Source organism: Branchiostoma lanceolatum, chromosome 7 (assembly GCF_035083965.1).
Source record: "Branchiostoma lanceolatum isolate klBraLanc5 chromosome 7, klBraLanc5.hap2, whole genome shotgun sequence".
Lineage (NCBI taxonomy): Eukaryota > Metazoa > Chordata > Leptocardii > Amphioxiformes > Branchiostomatidae > Branchiostoma > Branchiostoma lanceolatum.
In genome coordinates, this window is record NC_089728.1 from 8,028,774 (window position 1) to 8,055,059 (window position 26,286).

The following is a 26,286-nucleotide window of genomic DNA, read 5'->3' on the forward strand; positions in this document are numbered from 1 at the left end:
TAGATTGCCACAGCTGTTTGGGCCATTTTGGAGATTGTAAGAAAAAAATAGTTTCGAGACTGTATTGAGTACTAGTAAGCTTGGCCATGGTGTCAAGTACAGGAAGAGAGGGAACTCCACCTTCTTGATTTTCTTCAGAACAAAGGAAGCAGCTGGTCATGTGGTGAAGTTGAAGGTTGTTCATACATTGCATGTTTGAGGGGAAGGTAGGGTACCTTTATTGTTCATCCTCTTCTTTTACAGTCTCGTCCTTTCTCTTCAACGATGACGCTGACATCTTAAAATTTGTTGATGTTGTTGTACTCACCCTTTATTTGTGTACATCCCTCTCCATGTAGCTGCCATGATATGAGGAACAGAGCCAAAGGAAACCCAACGGCAGACGGACGGACGAGACCGAACATCTGGATATCTTTCCATCCAATCTGCAGACGCCGGGGAGCAAGCCTTGTTATAGTAGACTGTGGGATCAATTGATAGCGATCAAATAATTTCCCGATTTTTCACCCGGAAATTTCATTGTGAAGCCGTTCTTGATTCCCTGTAATTGGATAAGGATTTGGTGCAGAGTCCATTTGAAAATTGAACTGTGACGGTGATCTATATTGGATCGAGTGCTGACATGTGTAGAAAGTGCATTGACACTTTTACTTTTTTGTGGTAGGGTAGTATATCATTTTACTTTCACTGCAGATAACGTTATATACGTTGCATTCAAAAGCGTAAAGCAAAGTGCGGTTTACACACGCTTGTCAGTAGCATGCAAGCAGTTTTCTCTCAAATATGCACTCAGAAATTTGTTGTCATTGTCGTCCTGTGGGAATATTTCCTCAGAAATCGTAACATCATTTCGCTGCCGGGGAATCTCCTCATTCGGTCCGCGTAATTCCAGTGGAATTTGGAGTCACTCTTCTATAAACACACAGCGCCAAATCTAATAACTCTAACTCGATTTGCATCTGATTTTGTTCCAAGTTATTCCACCGGAAATACAGCCACGTCAAGTCTCTTGGAAATTATAGAAAGACGATATTGTTTGTAGAACCACTTTTTGTCCATTTGTCGTCCGTTCTGAGCGTTTCCCGCTTCGCCACAGCTCTTAGTAACATGATAAATCACAGAGTGATTACTACATCTAATAGTAGTAATAAGAAATATTGTTAGAATAAAGCTGCATATTTGTAAGAGCAATATATGGAAGGAAACTGGCTAAGAAAATTTGCCAGGTAGCAAGGCACAAATTGACAATGCTGATTTCGTGTGCATTGTCATGTGTTGGAGCCTTGAACTTGAAAATCTTTTATCAGGTTCAAGCAAACTCTAAAGGACACAAAAGAAATTTAAACAGGCACCGGTCACATGGTAAGCATTAAGTTATCCTTTGTAGGTACAGGAGACTGTATCACAGTTAGCCGTAGAGTAAACTATTACAAGAAAAATAATTTTGATTACATCTTATGCCTTTATGAGACGTCTACTCTATTAAAATATTGTATACACTCTGTGATTTAGCTGGCTGTGATACTTCATAGACCACATGATGACACGATCACGTATTCATAAGGAGTGCTTTGAACTATCCATACAAGCACATTCATCGATCAAGAATCGTTGACTTTATAGCGCGAAAACTCGGAAAGAAATGTATCTGATCAAGGAGGTTATCTTTAACCTCCTTAAACTGATGTAACGTTACATAACGTTGTCAAGGACAGTGACATAGCATGGTCTGTGCGAGTGTAACTTTTGAGTTTAAAAACTCGCACAGAAACGATGCTACAGCTTTGAAACGAAAAATAAGACGTCTATAGAAATCAGTCTACTGTGTGGGAAAACAGGTATCTTTCTTTCATCTTGTGTGCACTGAATATCAGGTGTCAGGTGGGATTAACGCACGCCCCTATGTGGCTAATGGATTATTCCAGGGTCAAAGTTCAATCACATGATTTTAGTTGCGGAAGAGAAGACAGGTTGAGTGTTGTTTTCCACGATTGTTTTTGTTCATAAGTCACTAGAAGTTCGTGATATATAGTTATTACATCCTATGTAGTACCTGTAAGAGGTTTATGTCCCTGGCAGATGGATACGTTGTTGTAGACTTGTATGAAATAGGTGTTTGTATGACGGGGTGGGGAGGGGGGTATAGAATAGTAGGTTTACGGTCAGGTGGGATGTTCTTCCAGTTTAGACCGTCGACCGCTCCTTATCTGTCTCTTCCCCAATCGACTGTCACAAATTTGGGTTTATGTGGATGGTCCAGTGTTCTATGATTACATTTGACGGGATGGTTCTCAATGAAGTTGTCGAACCTTGCTTTGATTTGAAAGAAAATATTTTACTGAGGACGACTTCATATCGATTTTCTCCGATTGATCCAGCTCCCAGCCACGTCTCTGCTAACAAACATAGCGAAAGTTTTGTTTCGACCATGTTAAGCGTTTCAGATACCTCGGTGATTCTGTGCTTTGTCTGCACGGCCCAGGGCTGACAAGGAGGAGTAGTTCCCAACTCAGCACAATATTAATGTAGAACTAGAATACACAATAGTGTCAACAGCCTGAAGAGGACATGTTTTATCAGAGAGATACTGTAAATCATTTGCTTTTGTAGTGGTTTTATTTTGTGGCAGGTTGGAAAAGAAGCAATGTTTTGAATGTGAAACAACTCTGTAGTATGGTAGTGATACGTACACATGGGAAAGGTATATTTGCAGTGTCATGATTTCACGCTGAAGAGGTCACTGCACAAACTGTGAAAGTAAAGCCACCTTGAACGTTTCAAAATGTACTGTTGTGTTTTAGATAACACATAAATTTGCAAACTATGGAAAGAAGCAATCATCATTAACGTAATCATTTTTTTTAAATTTTGTGGCGAGGGAAAACCTATTATTTCACCTCGTATCTAGACCCAGTTGATGATGTTCAAAGTTGATTTTTTGACCATCAGGACTCTACTGTTGCTGTAGAGCATCACACTTGTAAGTTGTATTGGCCAGATGTGTAACTTAGTGCCATAACACAAGGTTAGATCTGATACAATTAAATTATGAATGCAAATCAGTGGACTGTTCCAAAAATAGATACATCTGAGTTCCCACTGATAACAGTGTCACAACCATAACAGATTTGTTAAAATCACACGCCAAACAGATTTGATTGAAATGTACCTACTATTTGTTGTTTTTCCCTGTACAGGACAGGTAAGATGTGGTACCTGTCGGCCCTGTTGTTGTTAACCCTGGCCCACAGTGGCACACCTTCAGATGAGATAACCTACCTACCAGGGCTGGTCAAACAACCCAGCTTCAAACACTACTCAGGCTACCTGCAGGCCAGCGGGACCAAGAAGCTGCACTTTTGGTGAGTAGTGTTACAAACAGCTTTATGCTTTGTCCCTGTTTTTTCTTAACAGTGGTCTCATTCTTTCAGCATATGCCCTATAAACCTAGGAAGCAGACTATAACAAAAGTGACAAAAGTTAGATTTAGCACAATTTGTGGCATCCAATCACAGAGTGGGTAGACTAGTGGATGCAAGATCAATAGGTCACAGACTCTCTTGGGTTCGATTCCTGGCATTCCTTGCTAGGTTTTGTGTCCCTGGGAAAGGCACTTTACTTGACTGTCCTCACTCTGTCATGGTCTAGAATGGGTACCTGACTTTTGTTGGGGAGGTAGATGGCAGTGGAAGGAGAGGGATGGGCACTGCCTTCCACTTACCGTGTTCTAGACACAGAATCAACACCTTCCCCCATGGCCTCAAAAAAGGCTAAAGGCTATCGGAACCTTTACCTTTTAGTGATAGGTAAAAGTTTTGCCTTTACAATTGACCATATCATAATACATGTACATGGCCACAGTCTTCAACTACAACAACTCCAGACCAAAATCTGTCAATAAACAAAGAATCAAACTTTCTTGGAGTACACCCCCCCCCGATCAGATGCTAGATGCTATCCTATATTGCACTCAGCATCTATTTTTCTAAAAAAAAACACACCAATATTGTCCATGCAGTGACAAATTATAATGATAACAGCTTCCGTATATATCCTTTTTTCTCTACCATTACATTTGATCCAGAGGTTCGTGTCGCAACTATCCTACACTTGTGTTGTATTCTCTGTAAGTGGACAAGAAATGGAGTTCCCCTCGGAACTTGTGGAGAAGAGAAGGGAAGTTCTGATTGATTGATGGAGACACTTTTCCTGTCAATAAAACTTTTTCTACATTGTTGACAGGATATTCTTTTTTGATAGCCATCACATTTTCAAAAATATGTAGCCTGATGTACATGTACTTCTAACTTTTTACACCCCTGGAAAGTTTGGAAACCGCAGATATTCTAGTACACAAAAAGTGTTATCAACTCAGCATGTTGCACCACTTTACCCTACAGGGCAACTATAAAGATAAGATGCATATAAAACCACCCTTGACAGAACCACAGTACTGATCCACTACCCTTTATTACAAATGGATCAGTCCACACTGTGCTACATCTTGCTGCCTGTTTGGATTGATCCATTATTCCACAGGGGATGTTTACAAACTGTTGTTTGTACAGATACACTGCCATATGGATCAGGGTGATCTCCTAAAATCTCCCCTTCCCATGCTAAACCTTTCTTTCTTTCATCCCTGAGAAAGCCCAGGGGTACGTTAGTGAACATCTGACCCTTATCTAGGAGGCAGACACCAATGTGACAAGTATGGGCTACAAATTGGAACCATACTGTGAGGTTCAGACCTGTTAGTCACACATAGGCAGTGATTAATGAGTGGCTGGACGTACTGCATGATTTGTGAGGGAACTTTTCCCATGTTTTAAGTATAGCGAAGTATCAGATATGTCCTCAGGACTCAGTAAGTAGGTATTTATAGACTCACATAAAAGTGGTATTGCCGGTATGATGAATTGGAAGGCTTCTTCCAGTCACTCAGGTTGCCCCTCCTCGGCCTTGTGTTAACTTGAGAGTCTTGATATTACAAATGAATGTATATTTCATTTTCATTTATTCTTTGAGTTATTTTTTTCTTGTTACGTTTTCAGCTATACAGAAAAAACAAATGCTGTTTAGAATGGATAGTTGTGAAAAAAATGTTATCCTTCTTCCCTGATCAACTTCATGTTGGTGAAATGACATTGATCTTAAGGTCATATTTATTTATGGATCCAATGTCCCTATTCACAAGTTTTGTGTGCCATTTTACCGCTTCTTGTACACTGGTAAGAGGCTAAGTTTAACTTTAATGGAAACATTGGTACTAAACCTTAGGCTTAAACTCTACTTAAGTACTGATCATTAAAAGTATCAAGAGAACAAACAGTAAAGGCTTTAAAATCAAGCTTGTCATTGAATCGTACATCTCACAGTTGGAGAAAACAGTACACGTTAAAAGGCTGCTGCGTGTACTTCAGATGAATATATATTCAGTGGTTAATCATAGGACCAACCTTGTAAAAAGGAAGCAGGATGTGTGTGAATATGTGTGCAACAATGTTGCCCTTCTCCTCTGTACTAAAGAGGAAAGCTTCCAATCTCCGAGTGTCAATAGCTTAGCCTTGGCCTTCTCCTTGCCTTCATCCTTGCGAGACGATCTGGGCTGTCTGGGCCCCATGACACCAGTGACACAAACGTGAAGATTTCTTCTTGGCTGCATTCACCCCAGGATTGCCTTAATTAACTGTTTAATGGGATCATGTGCTCCTCTGTCACCCTTCCCAATGACTAACTACTGAGCTGAATGAACTTGGACCTAAATTTTGGCAATGAATGGTTAAAGTCTTTAAACAATGGATAGTTAGTCACATAGTGATAATTTCTAGTAGTATTAAAAACTGCACATCTTTTTGTAATTTCAACTTGTCTTGGTACAAGTAAAGACTAGAATAATAGAGTTCATAAAACCATGCTCAAAAAATTCTAAGACAGTTCAATCTCTAGAACTGGATAAAAAAATTTGGAGATTAATTCTGGATATTTCAAATGACATCCATCACTCTTCGTCAGCGTCACTAGAATGGGACGGTCTACTTCAGGGTCACTCATTCTAGTACTCTCACCTCTCAAATAGAAGTACCCCCTGGAATAGAAGTACCCCCGGACAAATCTTCAAAATGTAATATAAGTACCCCCTGGAATAAAAGTACCCCCCGGAAAATTTCAAAAATCGACAGTCGAGGCTAGGTAAACTGTGTCCATACATGTACAACTGTCACTGCCAGAGGGAAATAAGATAATAAGCAGGTAGGTAACTTATATTTAGTCAATTATGCCATACCTATTAAGTATATAGATATTGAACAGAATAACTGTCCATAGCTTGTTCAAATCATGATGATCTTCCTCGCCTCTTCGTAAAATATAATAGTAATATTGAAAAATTGGGCATAGGTTCCCCGCTATGACCCCTAAGCGGGGGCCACGGTGCTTTCAAATTCAACAAGTGAAAATGTACATGATACATGCTTTTTCTACTTGGAACTTGAAGCAAGTGATCAAAGAAAATTGTTATATCATTTTATTATGACTGAGAATCAGTGACATATAACAAAAATCATCAGAGTACTTATGTTAAATGTACCTGATCATATTTTCTAAAGACATCAACCACAAAAAAACACAAATATGAACACAGTCCTTCCACAAAAGAAATATGTCTATAAACTTTTGCTCCATAGCGTCGAAAACAAAGTGAGACGCTCGGATTTTGAGTTCCCGCGGTAAATCCCACAATATTGAACAGAGATCGACTGTAAAAGTAGCTCATCGTCACAGACCGCACATACTAAGAAGTTACCCATTACGTGTTGACACTAGAAACCCGCGATGAACCGCCTAAATTGGGAAAATCTTACGATTATTTAAAAAAATGAACCCTCTGAAAATAAATATGGCCTTGTGTGTATATCGTTGCCCAAAAAATATAATATTTCCATGCGTTTACGGTATCATTTTAAAGATCGGTATCCGCACTACGCAATATGCTGCTAGTTTTACTGTCGCCATGCCTGAGAGTGGCGGCCATGTTTCGCGATTTCGCGCTGTTGTTTACCGAATCATATCGGACATATTTCTGCCGTTTTAGAGATTTTGTGGCCTCAAAACACATATTACAAGGGAAGTTAAGTTATGATTGTTGTTTTAACGTGTTTCATGTCTTCTGCGAACAAATAATTCTTCCGCCGCGCTGCCGATACTACGGATATAGTGGTCAGGAAAATATTATTATTCCCCCTGCAGGCGTGCACCCTACTCCAGACGTTTTTGATCAGCGTGCTTTGGTTTACGATATAAACAGAGACTATCAAAGTTATTTATATGAAAATTGTATTTTAAAATGTCAATGTCGCATCTTATTTTCCGGTTTACTTTGTAGCGTCATGGCGATATCGACCGATATGTTACGAGTGCCGCCAGGATACTTTTCACAAGGCCGTCAAAGCGGCGAGAAAATCAACGCCGGTAGGCCGAAAAATAGCGAATTACGAGCAAAAATACCGTGGAAATATGGGCAGATAAACCTTAACTTACGATTTTAGAGGGATTCCTGGTTTGCAAAGCCTCAATTTTTCAAAAAATAATAAACGTACCGTCTAGAATAAGAACGTACCGGGTGGAACTATAGGCGAAAAAAAATAAACGTACCGGTACGTTTATTTGAGAGGTGAGAGTACTCATTCTAGTGACGCTGAAGAAAAGTGATGGATGTCACTCGAAACATCCGGAAGTAATCTCTGAATCTTATCCAGTTTATAGAGATTGCATTGTCTCTGAATATTGCTAACCTGGATGTCCAACTTTCCTAACTGTATGCTCAGAATAAATGAACTTTATGATAAAGACTCTGTGGAAAAATATCAAGGATTGAAAATTTTTCAACATGGTGCCAGGAGGGCGCGCCCTTTCATGCAGGTTTATGATAGATGTGATTTTCTGGCTGGACAACCTATGATCCAAGTGTCTGGCTGTCTGGTGACTTCAGCACCTATTGCTGGAAACTTGTTGACATGGAACAAATAGAGATGTGACCCCCTGATGAGTGCCGTTTCCAATAAACCTGCCTGGACTGGATGCCACCATATTAGTCATGCACCCCCTGTGCCCCTCCCTACACCCACCCTTCACTACTTTACACCCAGACATGTTGAGAGGGAGGGGACCAAGGATCTCCTACTACAGATTAATGGCCACTGGAAGCCTTACCTCACGCAAGATAGATGGCTTTGGGATTAGCTGTGATAGCCCTGCACCTCAGATGTCCTGCCAGGCCTTTCTGTAACAATTAAAACCAGCTCAGTTGTGGGGAGAACACCCTGTTCCCAAGGGAAAGGCTTAGGCAGCCATGGGGAAATCTTCTACCAACCTGACTTGAGTTAGACAGACTCAAGTACAAGTGCAAAGTGTTTGTCTGCATTGGACTTGAAAAATCAAAAGAAAGGAAAACAGAACAGGTAGCAAGATCTATATGTGTAGTAAATGCTCCTGTAGGATGTTCACTTTCACTAGAACTGAAGCTTACTTCTTAAATGTAGTTGTGTTTTCAGCATTTTTGTATGTTAAACCGCTACTATTCAAGTAGGAATACTCATTACTTTTTTCTATCATCAAAAGCAAGTACAATGTACAACAACAAAACTGAACAACATTGAGAACATGAAAAAGGTGCAAGTCCTGCAGTATTACTGTGATCTAACTTGTTGATTTTGGTTCTTGCCACAAATCAAAGGTATCATATCTTTCCCCTTGGTATGAGATCTGGTCTTGTCCTGTCATGCATGGCTGACCTTGTAGCTTTATGAAGCCGACAAGGTCAGGATACAGCTGACAGGACTGATGACAGGCCAAGGTTCCATTATCAGCAGCTGTCCACACATTTGTGATGTCCAGCTGTAATCTACATGTACAAACAGATGTTAGAATGACAGTTTTTCTTATTGTACCGCCCGACACATGCAGAAATAATTACTGGTACAATTACAACCAAAATATTTTTTGTCTCCTTGAAGGTATTTGTGTAGGCATTAATGAGAGCATTATACAAGGTTACTAGCAGTAAGATTTTCTTTAGGTGACCACGGCAGAATTTAAAGGTGTTGTTTACTTCCATATACATCAATAGTCTCATAACAAGTGAAAAGGGATGTGTCCCATGTTCATGGTCAAGCATAGATGTCTATGCTTAGCACCGCAAAATTCATATTTGACAAAAGTGGACAAACTAAAAAAATTGACCATGTTCAAGGTCAAATGACGTCATGGTTGTCATCAACAACCCTCCACATGTCCTATCCATGGGCTATCAATGCTAGAAGTCTGCTGAAATGTGTAGGTGATAATGAGTTCCTCTGGATCCATGCCAGTGTACAGTACCAGCCCCAGGGTTGGAGAGGGTATCCTTTGCCACATGAAAGGACCGAGCTCATCCTCTCTCTGTAACCATAGACCTTCCCTGGGACTGGGTACAGAGGATTTCTGCCCTTCCTGGATGAAGCATGTTTCTCTCTGGCTTGTGGCAATAATTAAATGAATCCTGTATTAGCTGTTAATTGATTGTGTAAGGGGAAGGGGAATACTGCTATGGGCAAGTTGCTGGAATTAGAACCAGGTGAAGAGAAGGCAATACATGTTGTTTTTTGGAAAGAGCATATAGCCACGCTGGATGTACAGCAGTGTCTTGTGTAGCATGTATACAAAAATCGCTTATTTTTACAACAAAAGTTATACTGTATCAACCTCCTGAAGATTGCAAGTGTGCATAGTAGCACAATAGTAGCATGCATCACGCCGGTCCTGTGGTTAATGACCCTGCCTCTGGACCAAGAAGATGTGAGGTCGAATTTTGGTGCTTGTTGCTAACCAGATATATAATGCTACTGGTAAGGATTGCAGTCCTGAAGATGGGACGTTAAGCCATGGTCCACTGTTCATTGTATGTCTTAAGAAGGGCCAGAGCTACCCATCACAATGAACCTGTAAATACTGCATATAGTATCTGTCTGCTCTGTCACAAACCGTGGAAGATTAGCTCTATACTTTCTTTCAAGCAAGTCCCTACAGCTAGCTGTCTATGACAGAGTCAATGTATCCAGTACTCAACAAATTAGAACTAGAACTTGTGAAACCACTATAGTAGCACCAGCTGGTCCTATAATAGCTTCTACATTGCTTCCAGGTGGAGTGACTTTCCCTTGATCCTCCCTGTGACCTGTTGGGTTAGGTATTATTTTACAACACAACAGGTGCTGCAACTCCTCTCACCCTCACACTGCATCCTGTACACTATGTACTGCCTGGAACCAATTGTGTTACTATGTGGGTAATGAAAACTTCCCCCAGACATGTTTGTTGCCTTTCCGCTGTGAAAAACTATATGACTTGTTACAAGTTAGAGAGGCGGTAAAAGCCGACAGAGTCTGTTTTCTATTTTAGGCATCTGATTCTGGTATTTTTAGAGTGTTGAGATCTAGTAGGGTTGGTTCTGCATCTAAAAGGGGTAGTAAATGAGAACTGAAACAGAGTGTTGTAAGATCTTGTAAAGCTACCAATGATAATATTGATAGTATAATCATGAAGATACATATGTATTAATCTCAGACTTATTTTCAGCTACAACATGTTTGTTTGGTTGTGTGTTTTGCATAACTGGTATCATAACATACCAGTTTTGTATAGAAAGTACAACTACAAGCTGCGTAAGATTGGACAGTAAGATTTGATTCCCTCAAACTGGGAAGGACCGCTACTCTTTTCGATAAGTGTGGTGTGCTTTTTAACGTGCTCGGGTGTGGCTGTCCTCAAATATAGTCAAGTCAAGTCAAAGTTTATTGCACAACGATTGTAACAGGTACAATGTAAGGCAAAAATAAAATACTACTGGCTACTTATATCAAACTACTAAAAGCTATAGGTAGGTTCTATGCTATACGATGGTTAGGTTCTAGGCTGTACAATAGAACCTCTGGCTTTAGGTACCATCCAAGAGGATGTCCCTAACAAAAGCTAGGTACTCATTATCACCTGAGTCCAGTGAGGATGTAGATGTTAAATGCCTTTCCCAACGGCACAACAATGGGGCCTGCTAGGGGTTCAAACCCAGAACCTTCAGATTCCAAGTCAACAATGCTAACCTCAAGACCACCTTTGCCACTCCATGTAGAAAGTGGAGAACCTGACTTGGTGAGAGCTAAGATGTCATTTCTCTGCCCACACAGGTTGCTGGACTCCCAGTCCGGTCTTAAGAATGACCCTCTGGTCCTGTTGCTGTCTGGAGGTCCAGGCGAAAGTTGGAGAACCATGAACCTGACTTGGTTAGACCTAATAAGATCTCATTTCTGTGCCCACGCAGGCTGCTGGAGTCCCAGTCCAGTCCAGTCCATGACCCTCTGGTCCTGTGGCTGTCGGGAGGTCCGGGCTGCAGCTCACTCTACGCCCTCCTCATGCAGAATGGACCCTTCCGGGTAGGTACAGGTGCATCATGGGAGGAAATGTCTCACCAACCAGTATCCACCTGCAATGATAAGCTATAATGAGAACTTCAGAAGACAACCTCTTAGATATAACTGTATATACATACATTTGTAAGTCTTGCAACTGCAGTGTAAATTTTGAAGTGGTAGGTTAGCCCTGCCAGTGACACTCTCCAAACTTTTTATTGAATGGGAGAGTTTAACATTGTCCCTAGGTCATTCTACATTGCAATTATATATAAGTGAGTTCAAAATGTATGTGTCATGTGACAATTACTCTTCTATGAATTTTGTAGTCACAAAGCACAATGTTGTTTTTGCTTTGTCCATAAAAGTTCTTGATAAAAAGGTTTTGATAAAAACCTACATGTTCAAATTGTACAACACAACACACCAGCTCTGTATTTAGGTTTGGAGAGTGCAATCCTCACAGGGAACTGATTGGTTTGAGGCATTGCAGATCAGGGCGTATCTTTCAAGTAGTGTGATGTGTTTTAAAGTGAACTTAACATCAAAGCTCTCCTTAAACACAATGATATATTCCATGCCACATTTTTTTTGAAGGACTACAACCTGTACCAGTACCATCTTAGGTCTCATAAGTTTGAGTAGTAACTTCCAAGATTCCACAACCTTATGATCCAGAAGCAAACTTGCTAACAACTAAACCACTGTATACTGTATATTTGTACGATTGAAAAACTACTTGAAAAACACCATGACTTATCAACAACACGTCAGCTAAAATCCTAATTTAGTCTAATCAACTAAAATGTACATCTCAACGTTGCAAGGCTGATAACGCTTGAGCTAAAAGTTGACATTTTTCCGTTATGCCCCAGTGGTTAACAGAGGGACTGTCCCCTGTCAGGTGCCATGATACCCCCTCCCAGCTGACACGCCTGTCCACCTGGTTCTCACAGACCACCTGATGTCCACCTGATCATGGCGGCTATGGCGCCAAGTCTAACCAATTAGACATGACCTTCTGTAGGGCTCAGAATACTTGCCTAACCCAGCGGATCTGTCTGGCTCCTCTCCGCTGCTCCCCATGGAGGGTACAAAGAACACGGAATGCCAACTTTTTCCAGAATTGATTCTTTGATAAGGACGATTCTGGATGCTGTGTTCTTCAGGACAGTCTTGTGTACTTATTTCATTTCTAAGCTGGATGCTTAGAGTCTGCATAAAGGCCTTTTGATACATGTAGCTTAGGATAAGGACTTACAAACCCAACATGCTTAAGAAAGTAGCTAAAGCATAATACTAGATATCTTTATGGAATGGAGCTTTGCAGACCGCAGATCCAGGGTAGAGAAAGCTTAAGAGGAGGATTTCTGTAAGATGCCCACATAATGTTTCACTAACCCATGCCTAAAACAATTTAAGGATCTTGAAGAGATGGAGTGATCTACTGGTAGGTATGTACATGTATACTCCTTGACCATCGCTGCAGAGGAGTGAGACTATCAAACACTTGTCCTGATTGAGTTCTTGTGGTTGGCACATACACAGGTGCAGAAAATGTGTTAAGTTGTGATGCACCGTAGACATCTAGCCCCTTGACTGGGCTAAGGGTCGGAGGTAGATTTTCAGGAATTAGCGGCTTACAAAGCAACTATTTGGCTGCTCGTGGTTCAGGACAGGTTGTCTGTTCCGGGACCTCTGGAGGGCCTTCTGCTGTCTCCAGGGGGAGAGCTTCTCACTACTGAAATAGTTCCAAAGCTTGGAGACCATCATTTTCCTCTGTGTGATTATCACTTCTTAGCACGCTATCCTTCCACAGTTTCAGGCAAACACAGATGTCCTGGGTTGAGAACTTTTACCTGCTGCAGTGTGTCTATCATAACTTCATATTCCTCCTTAGTTTTAGTTTTTGGCAGGCTGAGAGGAAAAGTGTTGGTGTTCTTTGCGGCCTCTCAGATGTAGCGGTGATGAGAAGTTTCCGAGGCCTGACCTGTATAAGTCCTAGGAGAGGACACGTCCGTAGCCCAGAGCAATCTCCGCATGAGCCGCAACACCTTGAGATCCGAGTCTTTCTAAGAATTCTTTTGAAGCTAGAGTTTTCGTCTGACAGTCTGACTGGGGGGAGTACAACATGTGGTGGAAGACAAAGGGACAGGAAGTACCAGAGGCATACACACGTGCTGTAGGCTCTCCAAGGCTGGCGGAGTCTCTGGAGCTGTTCTGTCCAGATTCAGGTTCACAGCCTATCACCACCTCTCCTGGCAGTTGGTGAAATGTGCCCACAACTCTTTTCTCAACTTGATGACGGAGTTACTGGCTGTAAACAGTGTCTGTATGGCTTTCCCAGAAGGCACTTGCTATAAAAAAGTATATAAGGTAGTTTACAAGCCTAACTTGCTGCCAACACTAGCTAATGATCTACCCTAAGCTTTCATAATAATATTTCAGTGTCCAGAATGCAGAGATTTTAATGATTGTGAAATAACACTGTACCTTTCACCCCCAATATATTTAGCATCCTTTAGGTCTTCTCATATTGATATTTTTATCATTCTAAACATCATGAAACATCTTACTAGTAAGACCATCTTTTATTCTGTTCCTCATTAGCTGTGTTATGGTAGAAAATGTGTTGATTTAAATGGTCTTAAGATTCTTTCCTGCATTCCGAAAATTAAGATAACTCCAGGATAGATGTCTCCATCGAATGTAAAAATATCTTATTCAAAAGCATCTTGGTCTGAAACCGGAGCCTATCCACATGGAGAAAGAATAGAACTTCTATAAAGAACCTAGGCAACAAACCAACATCACAATGGCCAACTAATTAAAAAAAAGCAACTTTTTTTTCCAACTGTTGTTGCCTCCATACTACTAGTATTTGATTGTACTTTATAGAGTATTCTGTCAGTAATAAAATCATTCTTTATTCGGAAATAACATGGAGCCAAGGTCATGTTGACTATAGCTGGCCAAACTTGCAGGGGAGTATTAGCTGAGTTACGGTAGTTTAAAGTTAAGTGGTTATTCAGCTTCTGTACCCGACTTACAAGTAGAAGACAAACAGATGTACACATCAATGTCGCTTTACAACTGCTGGCCCGTGCTGCCAACCTGCTCGAGTCCCTTGTGAAGTCTACTTCCCCACAGCCACATAATTGATGGCCTGGTGACAAGCTTGCACTGGATGCTGCTCTTATCACCTCATCACTTCCTCACACAGCCTGCAACTTCAGGGACGACAAGAATTCTCCACCATTACATGCTTAACTCACGGTAAAACCAGCCATTAATTTGTCACCTACAGACGTTCGTAATTCTACAGGTAAACTGTGGTAAGAGGTATGGTTTCACTTCAAAGGCAATTTGGGACTGGTTATATGTGGCTTTTGGGGACGTACATGATACTGGTTGCCGCTTCCCTTCTGGTCGTTTCCTCAAGTTCACACACCATTTCAATTTGGTGTTGGATCCGCCGCTCTGTGGCTCAGTATTGTGGAATCGCAGCAATGTGGCCCGTGGTTTGCCTCCAGGCGATGTTCGTAGACATTTGGCTCACTAAGTGCCCCTGTGCCTGGCCTGCTAATAAAAAAATAGCACCGGCCTCGTTGGGAAAAATAAGGCCTGGAGTCATGAGCCTGGTTTGAATCAACTTCTTAGGAATAACGGGAATGAGAAACTAGAAAGTCACCGACATCTGGGTTCTGAAAAGTCATAGAAACGTTTTTCTGAAGATCTTTCCTTCCATGTCAACATGTTTGAACACCATGAACCACATTCTGTTCCCTAAAATTTCCGTCAGCATCATTACTATAAACAGTTATGATATTATCTGTACAACTCCTTAATACTGAGCTGGCTTGAAGTAGTGTAGCTTTGCTTATAAAATACTTTTTAAAAAGGTATTGTTTATTGGACTTCAACTGACATCATCCATGGTGACAAGACAGCCATTGCCTACTGCATTGATGACAAACTAGTAACTACAGTATATTCTGTAAGAGAGATTGTGCCTACTGTCTGTCTATACTGACGAGCTTTGCGGCCAGAATTGGTATATGTAATGTTCAACATAGAATACAATACAAATCTGATTTCAAAAGATTCCACCAGATTTGTAAGTGTTGGTATCAAATTATCAATATTCATGGTGACAGCAGTTGCTGAGGATGCTGATGATGACAGAGCATGCACTGGCAAATGGGTGAAAGCTACTTCATCACAGGCTATAGCCTTATGGTATAAGAGAATCAGGGCTGTCTCCAGTTTTAATTTTCCCCATCCCACTCATTGTTTTGGAGCCCATGGAGGCCATCTACAAAAGGGAGATGAAATGGACTGTTTTGAAGCTTACCGTTATTTCTAAAAAAAGTCGGATGAGATCAAAGTCTGCTCAGACAAACGCGCTGTCTACAACACTTCCATTATTCACTTTGAAATCCCCTACCAGAAACCGGCCAGTCTTGCCAAGGTTGTCTCCATGCAGGTACCCAGGGGTGCGCGGCCCCTGGGAGAGGTGTTAATTCTAATGACTGCACCCCAGGGCGGTGTCTATTCCAACCGCTGCCTCTCCTCTGGGGTTTATCCCTCCCATAACAAAATCTGCCTCATCATTTTTCTCTAAATGATAACCTAAAATATCCTGACCACAGTAATGTACTCTGACTCAATATTTTCTTTCTAAATTGAATTTTGCTGCTCGGAATGTGATGCCGTCTTCACCATTTGACCAAGAGGGGATGAATAAAGGCAATGAGGTGGTGGTTAGGCCAAAGTGCTTGACTTGACTTGGCACCTCCACACAGTTTGTGTTGATTTAGGCCTGTGGTGTATGTGAGGTATTGGTGCATTAGGGTAATGCCTTCACCTGCTCAATCCCCATGTATTGACAGACATGTTACAGACTAGACATTTGTCCATCTCTGTAGATATTAACCCTCCCCCTGCTGCCTAACCCGGTAACCAATACAGAATTGGTGGCCAAAGGGCTATTCCCAATGTGCTGAAGGTTAAATTAGAGGTAGGGACCAGATATTGTGCTGTTGTATTCACAGATATACAATAACTTATGATTAAGAGATTCTTGTAATATGTTTATAAACTAGGAAACAATTAGAGTTTGAGAGGAAGCTGCTAGGTGCTTAATATATATATACTGTACCACATCTTTCAATAATCAACCCATATCTGTTTGTACTTTTGGAGTTAATCTGTTTACTTGCAAATATATACCTGGTTCAACATTTCTGGTGGCGGCAACTAGTCATAGTGAGAAGTTGCCTATGATGTGAAGTCTGATATCATTACTGAAAGGTTGGAAACAAAAAGTGATCTTTTTTACCACTATATTTCTTTTGTAAATGAGCATCTGTGTTTATCCAATGACAGCAATCCTCCCAGTCTCTGTGGTTCGGTCACTTACGTTTGATGGAGAAATTGGTGCTGACAAGTATACCGTTGATGTCTGCACTTTCTGGCAGAAAATAATAGGGGTTATCAGATTTTGGAATCGCTCTTATCTTTGAAACCTCTAGGAAAGGGACTTCAAGGCCAAGGTTGCGGATTGTTTGGTAGATCAGGGTAGAAATGAAGAAGAAGTGTGACTCATGTGGTGTTTTTGGTCAGATGGAGGAAGGGGAGTAAGTGTATAGTTTAACCTAGATGTACCTTATTGTAAGAAGGAAGTGTTAGGTTTGGATGTTTACAGAAATCTATTGAGCCCCAAAAGGAGAGCTGGTTTCATTAATCAGTATGATATTCATAAATCATTTTACTGATAGCTATCTGATACAACTTTAAAGGAATGCAGTTATGATTGAAGAGTGCTAGTTACAACCCTGGCTAACTAGTTACTACCAGATGTAGCCTTAGTCGTGTACGGTAAGTTATTCTTATACCCCTCTGGGCTACTTTGGGGAGAGTGAAAGGTTCACCTTCCGTAAAAATAACCATTTTGAATAATCAAACTGTAATATGGAAGGAAACCACTGTCAGAAACAACTAATCACAGTCTTGTCTAGACACACCCTCTCTCAGCATCTTTTGCCAGTACCTATATGTTACCATTGCAACTTTAATGGCTGGTCTGCCTGAAAAAGCCCTAGGGCCAGAGTTAACAAGGTTTAAAACTGACCAATGAGGCAATAGCAGACTGTAGCCAACCCAAATGATACCTAATTTGAAGTTCTCTTGGTATCTGCAGGGTAGAAAGAAAAGCCTTCTACCTGATGCTTCTCATTAAAACTTGATCAAACTTGTAGCAAAGCTGTCAACTCCTAATTAACACATCGGTGCCTGTAGGCCTTGGGTTGCATAGTCAGCATTTTTCCTTAAGTTGTAGCTACTGCCTTGGTAAATCTGTAACGCCTAGAAGGTTCACATCTGTGTTGGTTCTACCTCTGTGTAATGGAAGGAGAGGGAAAGAGCCCGTAGTACACAGAGTGTGTGTGGATGTGTGTGACTCCGTACATGGCCTTTTACCTGATCATACCTTTGATGTTGAGAAAGCCACTTTCTCCTTCCTTCTGTGCGGAACCACCGAGGGACTATCCCCTTCACAGGCACAATAAGCCCTGGCGCCATCGTTGTTTGTTGCAAGGACCTTCTTTGGTGAGGAATGCGTATCGCGACTAGGTCACTTTCTGAGAAACTCCGCCCCAACGTAATCTCTCCTTAGTGATATCTACAACAGTGCTGATGCTGTTTGATTTGTGTGGATAGGATGACCTCAATTGGAGTTAACAGTCTTCCGCAGCTCAGTGATTAATACATGTGTGATACCTCCCTATCCTGTAGCCACTGTGTTAATAAGATTCTGGAACAATTATCTGTTCACAGAAGATGAATATGTGATTATATTGAACAGAATATGTGTCAAAGCCAATAAGTCACATTTTCTAATCACTTTTAAGGAGTGTCCCGAAGTTATCCTCACTAGAAAAGAATTACTGTTAATAAAGAAAAGATTTCAGGATTCTTTGGAAATTGTATCTACTAGTAAGAGTGCTTTCCTGTCTTGTGTGATAATTTGAAAATTTGAAGAACAATCAATGGTGGTGAGGGAAAAACTTTAAAGTGAAATTCTTCATAAGACATTGTAAAAATGTACAAGACTCTAGAAAATTTCTTGAACTTCAGGCTGTAAAAGTTTTATCACAATGATAGGTCATTGCTAACATATTCAGAACAAGTGGAACAAGGAAACCCTTGATATAGATCATACCTTCATATCTTATTGGAGGTAAAAAAATATTGGTAGTGGTGTTGAGTGTTATTTCTGGGTCTTGTTTTTTTTTCAAAAGTGTTAAAACTAGTTTATTATGCGCTCTTCCTATTGGCTGTGACAGTTATGCAGAGCTCTCGTGCAGTACATGTTCCCCCGGAAGCGAACCAATCACAGGGGGTCCTACATGTTATGGTCGGTTGTCATGCAACACTGTAAATTCTGTGAAAATAGAGTTAGGTCAAAGCCTGCCGTCTCCCAACCCTGTCCCTGTCAGTAGCAGGGGTCGATGACTAAGTGAGGAATTAGGTTAAGAATCACTGAAAAATAGTCGTGCTCAACAATCTTAGACTGCTGGGCTAGATTTCTAATTAGAAGCAAAGTCAACTGGCTTGAACTGAAGTAAAGTTCCTCTTCATGTTGGTGTATTTTTGCAATATTTCTGGTTCAAACATTTATCTCTTAGAAATTTGTATGTGATAAGGTTAAGTAATTACTCCTAATAAGTGATGACCTACTACTAACAGCAGAATGATCCCACAGATATGACATGCATGTATATAATACTCCAAGGGACAGGAGAGTTAATATGATTAACCAATATGGTAAAGTTTGGAGGAGAGGCAGGATGGACACTTAGTCATTGTTGCCTTTGAATTACATTCTTTTTGCTTTTTATCATTATCTTATGTTCATGCATAATGTTATATAATGAGCTGTTAGGACATTGTTCCGTCATCATGTCTATGAACTAAATGGATTTCTATTTACACTTACAGGTAAACTTTCTATACCTGGTAAAACCACCATTTCAATAATGCAGTGTGTTATAAGTCTAGTGACATTTTTGTTATGCATATGTGTACCTATGGCTGTCACAATACTTTGAGTTATGAATCAGGTCCACCAGGTCTCAACTATAACATGTATGGGTCAGAGAAGGTGCCTTTGTGGGATGCAATGGCAAGGTTTAATCTCCTTAAAGACATTTCGGCATGATTTAGTTGATCCAATTCATCCTAGTTGTTTTTGCAATGACACGGTACCCCTAATCACTGTGGAAAAAAGTATCCGGCACAAAGTGGATTGATTCATAATTTCATTTCAGCAGAATAAATGCAGGGCGGCTGGTCTTAACTTAATTTTGGAGAGGTCTTTATTGTGATAATTTCCTGGGTCAGCTTTTGCCAATCTAATTGCAGTGAGGAGGTTGAGGGAGGAGAAGGGGGTCGTCCCGTTCTTTTTATCTCGCCTGCCTCTGTTGGCTTGAGTTGTAGTGTGTGAGGAAAGCCAGTGAAGTATATGGACACCACCCTTTGACTTTATGGCCCGGGCGTCGCGCTGCGCCCCGCGCGCACGGCGTGGTTCCGGGACACGGGTCTGGTGAAGACGGGGCGGCAGACGTGACACGTTTCCCTCCCGGTGGGTGCTAACCATCGGGGCTGGGCTGGTCCGCTCTGATCCCCTCCCTCATGCGGTGACAAGGGGGCATTAAACCCAGTGGGCAGGCCTCTGGACTGTATCATTCCCTCCTCACAGCCACTTAGCAGCCATAAAACCCTACGGACAGAAATCAGGAGCAGTCCCGGGGTTGAAACTGACCCTGATGTTGGCGCACATCTCTGGCTGAGGCCCTGATTGGTTCAATTGGAACAGGGAAGTTTTGCAGGATGGCCCTTGCTGGGCGATTAAATGAAATGAATACATTCTGGTCTCATAACAGGTACATAACAGAGGGGATTGCAGAGAGTATTACTGTCCTTAAATACAAATAACCAATCAATGGGTTGGCTTAAGAAATGTCCAGCTTTAACCATAAATGAATCTAAAGATTTTGAAGAGCTGGTGATAGCAGTCAACCAGGCAAGACAATGTTTGGTATGCATCGTCAACAGCATGGACTGTGACCAAAAATTAAATGCTGTCAAATTTCATCTTTGGGCTGGTAGAAGATGACTTAGGTAATTTCATAGCTGCTCCAGACCTGTTTTTGTTAGCTGGATTCAAACTCTGCCATTTGCAAGGACTGATAGAATAAGCCATCATAATAAAAAATGTGAAAAAAATTCAAAGCCATTCTGGTCATGGTCCACTTTAGTTGGCAAAGTTGACTGTGCCAAGAAATCTCCCAGGCACTGCAAACCACCATAGTTTAACCCACGCAGTCAACTTAAAGTCAATACACATAACCAACAGGGACATTTCATTACCCTTGACTAAGTGTTTTACATATTGAAGACAATAGCAAATACAAATTTAAAGTTATTTCCAATGTATGGTCTCTGTTACTGTAAGTGCAATGATGAACTGTCTTGTTTCGTTACTCCAATAGGTAACACATGTAAGTTATACGCAGTGGCACATACTAAAATGAATGATTTTTGTTACCAAAACTAGCTCACAGATATTTTGGTGTTCCAACTGTGTACTCAGTCAAGGCTGTCTGTAGAGCCACTCCCAAAATCGTTCCTTATTATGCGAGGCAGCAGTTACAAGTGTCATTGAACTACGGTGACTTCAGTAGACCTCAGGAAGCATGCCTGTAGCATTTGTGCAGGTCTTTCCTTGCTTATCACTGTTCTTGCTTATCACTGTCCTTTAGTTTTTGATTTAGTCCTTTGATCAGCATCCTTGTCAATGTTTCTTATTGTGGTCAAGGTTTAAATTGACATTACTCCTGAAAGTGTGAGGAGTACTGTAACTGTCTGTCATCTCGTCCCTGTAACTACATGTTGACTGCCACCTACATGTACACTCCTACACCTCAACAGGAGACATACTCCCCCTTCTGACCAGGCCATTTATATCCTAGCTATGCTGTCATATATACAGATAGGCAGGGTGGAAAGTTGGCCTTGTGGTTAGAGTTGTTGACTCAGTAGAATCTCAAGGTTCTGGGTTCAAATCCCTAGCAGGTTCCAGTGTTGTGCCTTTGCAAAACAAGTTCTATTTCCTCACTCAACTTTACTCTATAAAAGTAAATGAATTCACAGTATTCCCGATTTCCCTTCCCCATCAAAGCATACAAACATTTGTCCCCTGTACAAGTGTACAATGTAGCTGTGGAAAAGCCCCCAAGGTGTCAGACCAATGTGTTTCCCTGGCCTGTCAACACAGCCCTGCTGATATGTGGCACTTCTCCCACCCTTACAAAAAACGCCCAGCCTTCTTACAACATTTGCTGTACGGAAAGCCTGTACTGAATCCCTGAGTGAACCCTTAGATAAGGGGGTAGGCGGATAGGCGGGTAGAAGACAAAATATCATTGTGGAGGTTTTGAGTTTGCGGTGAAGAAATGCAAAAATCGCCGCAAACTTAAATGCATGTTATGTAACCATGCATGCATGTAACGGGGTAATGACAGTTTCTTGCCTGCCCCACCCAGTTTCTTAAATCGAATAGCCGCATGAACTCAAGGGTCTAAGATTCGTCAATCTACACTTAGACAAATTAAAATAGGTAGTAATCACATCATAGTCTGTGTAGTGGCAGCTGGGAACAATACAAGCTGAAGAGATAAATTGTAAGAGCCCTGCTGCACAAATTGTCTTCGAGAATTACCATCGAGTAATGTTGTTTCCCGAGATATTCTTACGGATGAGTAATTTTTATTTTCCTGTGGTTATTATGTAGAAGTAATTAGAATGAAACAACATGATATTTTAAATGAATTTATGACTAAATTGTACTTTATGTTTCACTTAGGGGATTGTACTAATTTGCCTAATGATTTACATTCTTTGATTTTGCAGATTCAAGATGATGGTTTCAGTGTTAACTACAATGATTACAGCTGGAATAAGGTAACAACATTCTTTTATCCTTAGCTACAGCATTAATACTGATATATGCAAGTGCTGGTAATTTGTTAGAGGTACACAATGTAGTATGAGCATTCTGACAGAAGGTATCGTATAAGGTCATGTTTGCGTATATTAGGATGATATCCTGTCTATAGTTTCCAAAATGTTGTGCAACAGACAAACTTCTGATTCAACATTGGCCAAAAATCCAACAGTGATGAATTTTATTGTAACTACAAGACAACAACTCCTGAAACAGTAATGCATTGCAAATGAGTTACCTTGCTGGTCAAGGGTTAAAGGTGTCTAGTTATTGTTGACAGTTGACTTTGCCACTGATTATTGATAAATACAAACAATTCACCAGCCAGCCTGATTGCCTCAAAGACCAGCGTATGCACATTATGATTGAGCCTTGTACATGTAATTATTGTCCACGTGGTGTAGTGGTATTCACACTCTGCTACTGCCAACAATTGGTTCAATGCTTGTGGACCCGACGCCCGAGTGTAGGTCATTGTTGTCCAGAAACGACTGAAAAATAGGTACATTTATTGTCCCTTTGGATGGCGAGGTTTGAATGCCGGCATCCCCATGTTTGAGGCAGCTTAAACATGGGCGTCCTCTGCACGTAAAAGAAGCCAACACGCTTTTCGAGAAGTGTAGGGGTGACCCAGGGTGCTTGGTTAAAATGAGCGAGCTGCATTGCACTACCAGCTAACGAGACAGCATCATGCTACATCCGCAGTCTGAGGTCGCTTGCTTAATTTAGATACTTTACTCTGTTGATCACAACCCCCCCCTTTCTGTTTGTGCAGGAGGCCAATGTGCTGTACCTGGAGTCGCCAGCCGGTGTGGGCTTCTCCTTCTCTGATGACCAGAACTACACCACTAATGATGATGAGGTAAGTTGTGCTATTCAGCAGACCTCCATCAAAGTCACTCTACATTCTGCAACTGCTATAATGAGGGAACTACTTTAAGTAGGTATCCTTGTTTGCAGCCTCAGTTTTGTCCAGATCATGTCAATAGAGCGGCTGGTTCAGGAGAAAATTTAGAAAGTGATCATGAAGGCACAAAGAAAGGAAGGTATAAAAATTGAAGTATTAACTAAATGAGTGCATTTTGACACTTGATGTTTGTAACAATTGCCTTTAACTATCTAATTATTATGTAAAGTTTTTTGACCAGTATATGTATTCATTTGCTGGTTAAAGCATCCTCATAGTGGTCACAAGTCATACGCAAGCTGAAATTTGTCAATCCGAAAAGAATTTCAGGATCTAATAGAACCCCTTCCCTTTCCTTTAAGATTTTCCATCGTTTTATAATCTTTTGTTAAAGATTTTTTGGCAATTATTTGGGGGTGTAGAAAGTTTGTCAGCTAATGCAGTTAAGCCCTACACTTTAGAATGTAAAATAAAGTTGACTTCTTTTGACTAACATACATGCAATGTTGGTCTCAGAATAATGAATAAACTATTCTCTATTTCCAGGTTGCTGAAGACAATTATCTTGCCCTGAAGGACTTCTTCAAGAGGTACCCTTACTATAAAGGCCACAATTTCTTTCTAACGGGATCCAGTTACGCAGGCTACTACGTCCCAATGTTAGCTCTCAAGGTCATGCAGGACTCAGGTATCAACTTTCAGGTGGGTACACATGTACTCTTGAATTGTTACTAGGCAATTGCCTATTGTCTGCAATAAACCCAGAAATACTTTAATTTGCTTTAAGTTTGCTGGGATATAATTTTGCGGTAGGGAGAAAGTGGAGTGTTCATGGTTTTATGTTTGCGGTTGAAACAGCAGTAACACTACAGTCACATAATGGAAACACTGGCACCTTAATTAACAGCCAGAAAGCAAGATGCATGGCCTCACACCTACTAGCGACTCAGCAAAAATGTCAACATTTACACTAGTTTGAGATTTTTGTCACAGATTGTATGTAAGAGTGTCAATTTTTATGATAAGATTGAGTCAAGAGTGCTTTACGAAAACAAAGTTACATGAATGTCAGTGATGGGTGAATGACAGAATATCAATATTCTACTATCGGGGGCAATGTGTATCTATAGAAGCATGTTGTAACATCTTCAACTTTTAATGTTTTTGTTTTTTTCTACTATTTCAGGGCATTGCAGTTGGGAATGGTCTAAGCAGTATGCAGCTAAATGGCAACTCTCTGGTCTACTTTGCCTACTACCATGGCCTTATTGGGGACGAGTGAGTATTGTACTATGGACCAAGTGTTCCTTCCATATTACACATTGGACTGAACATATAAGAATGTTTAAATTTGTTTTTATCTTCACCACACAAGTATAGAAGTTGTCTGAATATCTGTTCATTGTGCATGATTGTGTACATGTATCTTGTGACATGTTTCTACCACTCTCCTTAGATTATGGCTTACGGCGGGTAAGGTTAAGTTTATGATATCAAGGACTTTTCCACTTGTCAGTCTTTTGCGTGTTAAAATTGAACAAAATTTAATGTATTAACGAAACACTGTTCTGATATTTTCCTGTACAGCCTATGGGCAGACCTGACACAGTCTTGCTGCCCCAACAACAACAGCATCAATGCACACTCCTGTAACTTCTACAACAATACCAACCCTGACTGTGCCACTGCTGTAAGTGTTAAGGATTATTGATAATAAATAGAAGTGAAAATCTGAAGTCTGTTTGATTGATCCATTTTTTACACCACTGGGAGTATGGAACCTCCATTTAGCTAGAGAGAAACATCTTGATTATTCTTTTCATTGTTTTCTCATAAATAGATTGAGAAAGAACTGTAGTTTTTCTGAATATTGATAGCTCAGGGTATGAAAAAATTATAAATGATGATGATTTTTTGGATGATGTCATCAAATTCTATTGCCCCTAATGTTTTTTTTTTCTATGAGAAAATGCAGCATGTTGGTACATTCAACTGCAATGAAACTATGTTTTCCATGTGCAAAATGATCAAAACTATGCATATTTGTACATCTTGATATCAACTTATTGTCGGAAGTCATTAGAAAATATCAATTTTTTGCCTATTAAAAAAAAAGTAGGTTCTAATAACTGCAGTTAGTAGATAGTAAGATGTGCGAACATGGCCTCAAACATAATACTTGTAACAGTGCCCCTCCCACATATCTCACAACAACAGATATATCATAAAGACCTTTTTTGTTTTCTCCCAGATGGAGCAGGTGTCCCATGTGATCAAGGACATAGGTCTGAACAGGTACAACCTGTTTGCCAACTGTTCAGGTGGAATCCCGCCTCACTCTGGGCTGGGCTTCGATGGACAGAAATATGTCACCTATGATGTAGATCCACCTGTGTTTCACAACTACTACTTTGGGCAGAAGAGGAGAATGGTAAAGTTGTATTCTTGGTAGACACAAGTGTGACATAATACTTTTCAAGACTGTCTGGACATGTACATAGTTTACAGATTGTTATTTTGGTCTTGCAGTTCTCTTTGTATTGCAAGGTAACCAGTCAACTTCTGTCGTGAAAAGGTTTTATGGTGGCCTCTTACAGCAAAATTATACACTGCCAAATTGATATACGTTTTGTAATTCTACTATGCAACAGAATTGTTTTGGATTGTCCCTGTAGCTCAACCGGTAGCAGCCTCACAGTTTAGCTCCCAGTTCCAATTAGCTACTGCTACTGAAACTTGCTACCTTATGCGCCACTAGGCACTACAAGGGTCTGGATGAAGAATCTGAACAGATTTGTTTCAAATGCTAAATTCAATTGCCGAAACTACACATAGCTAATGGTAGATGAATTTTAAGTGATTTATTTTTT

The 26,286-nt window shown here is 40.6% G+C and overlaps 1 protein-coding gene across 1 annotated transcript in view; it reads left to right on the top strand.

The window, feature by feature from the left end:
• Positions 1 to 1,917: 1,917 nt before the first annotated feature.
• LOC136438990 (lysosomal protective protein-like) overlaps positions 1,918 to 26,286 on the top strand; it is a 34,815-nt gene continuing 10,446 nt past the window's right edge. Inside the window, exons 1-9 of the mRNA XM_066434072.1 lie at positions 1,918 to 1,970; positions 3,198 to 3,362; positions 11,354 to 11,465; positions 22,416 to 22,466; positions 23,285 to 23,371; positions 23,963 to 24,118; positions 24,603 to 24,694; positions 25,004 to 25,106; positions 25,668 to 25,847. Of these exons, the coding sequence (XP_066290169.1) occupies positions 3,208 to 3,362; positions 11,354 to 11,465; positions 22,416 to 22,466; positions 23,285 to 23,371; positions 23,963 to 24,118; positions 24,603 to 24,694; positions 25,004 to 25,106; positions 25,668 to 25,847 (936 nt within the window). The 5' untranslated portion in view covers positions 1,918 to 1,970; positions 3,198 to 3,207. The remainder of the gene's footprint in view (positions 1,971 to 3,197; positions 3,363 to 11,353; positions 11,466 to 22,415; positions 22,467 to 23,284; positions 23,372 to 23,962; positions 24,119 to 24,602; positions 24,695 to 25,003; positions 25,107 to 25,667; positions 25,848 to 26,286) is intronic.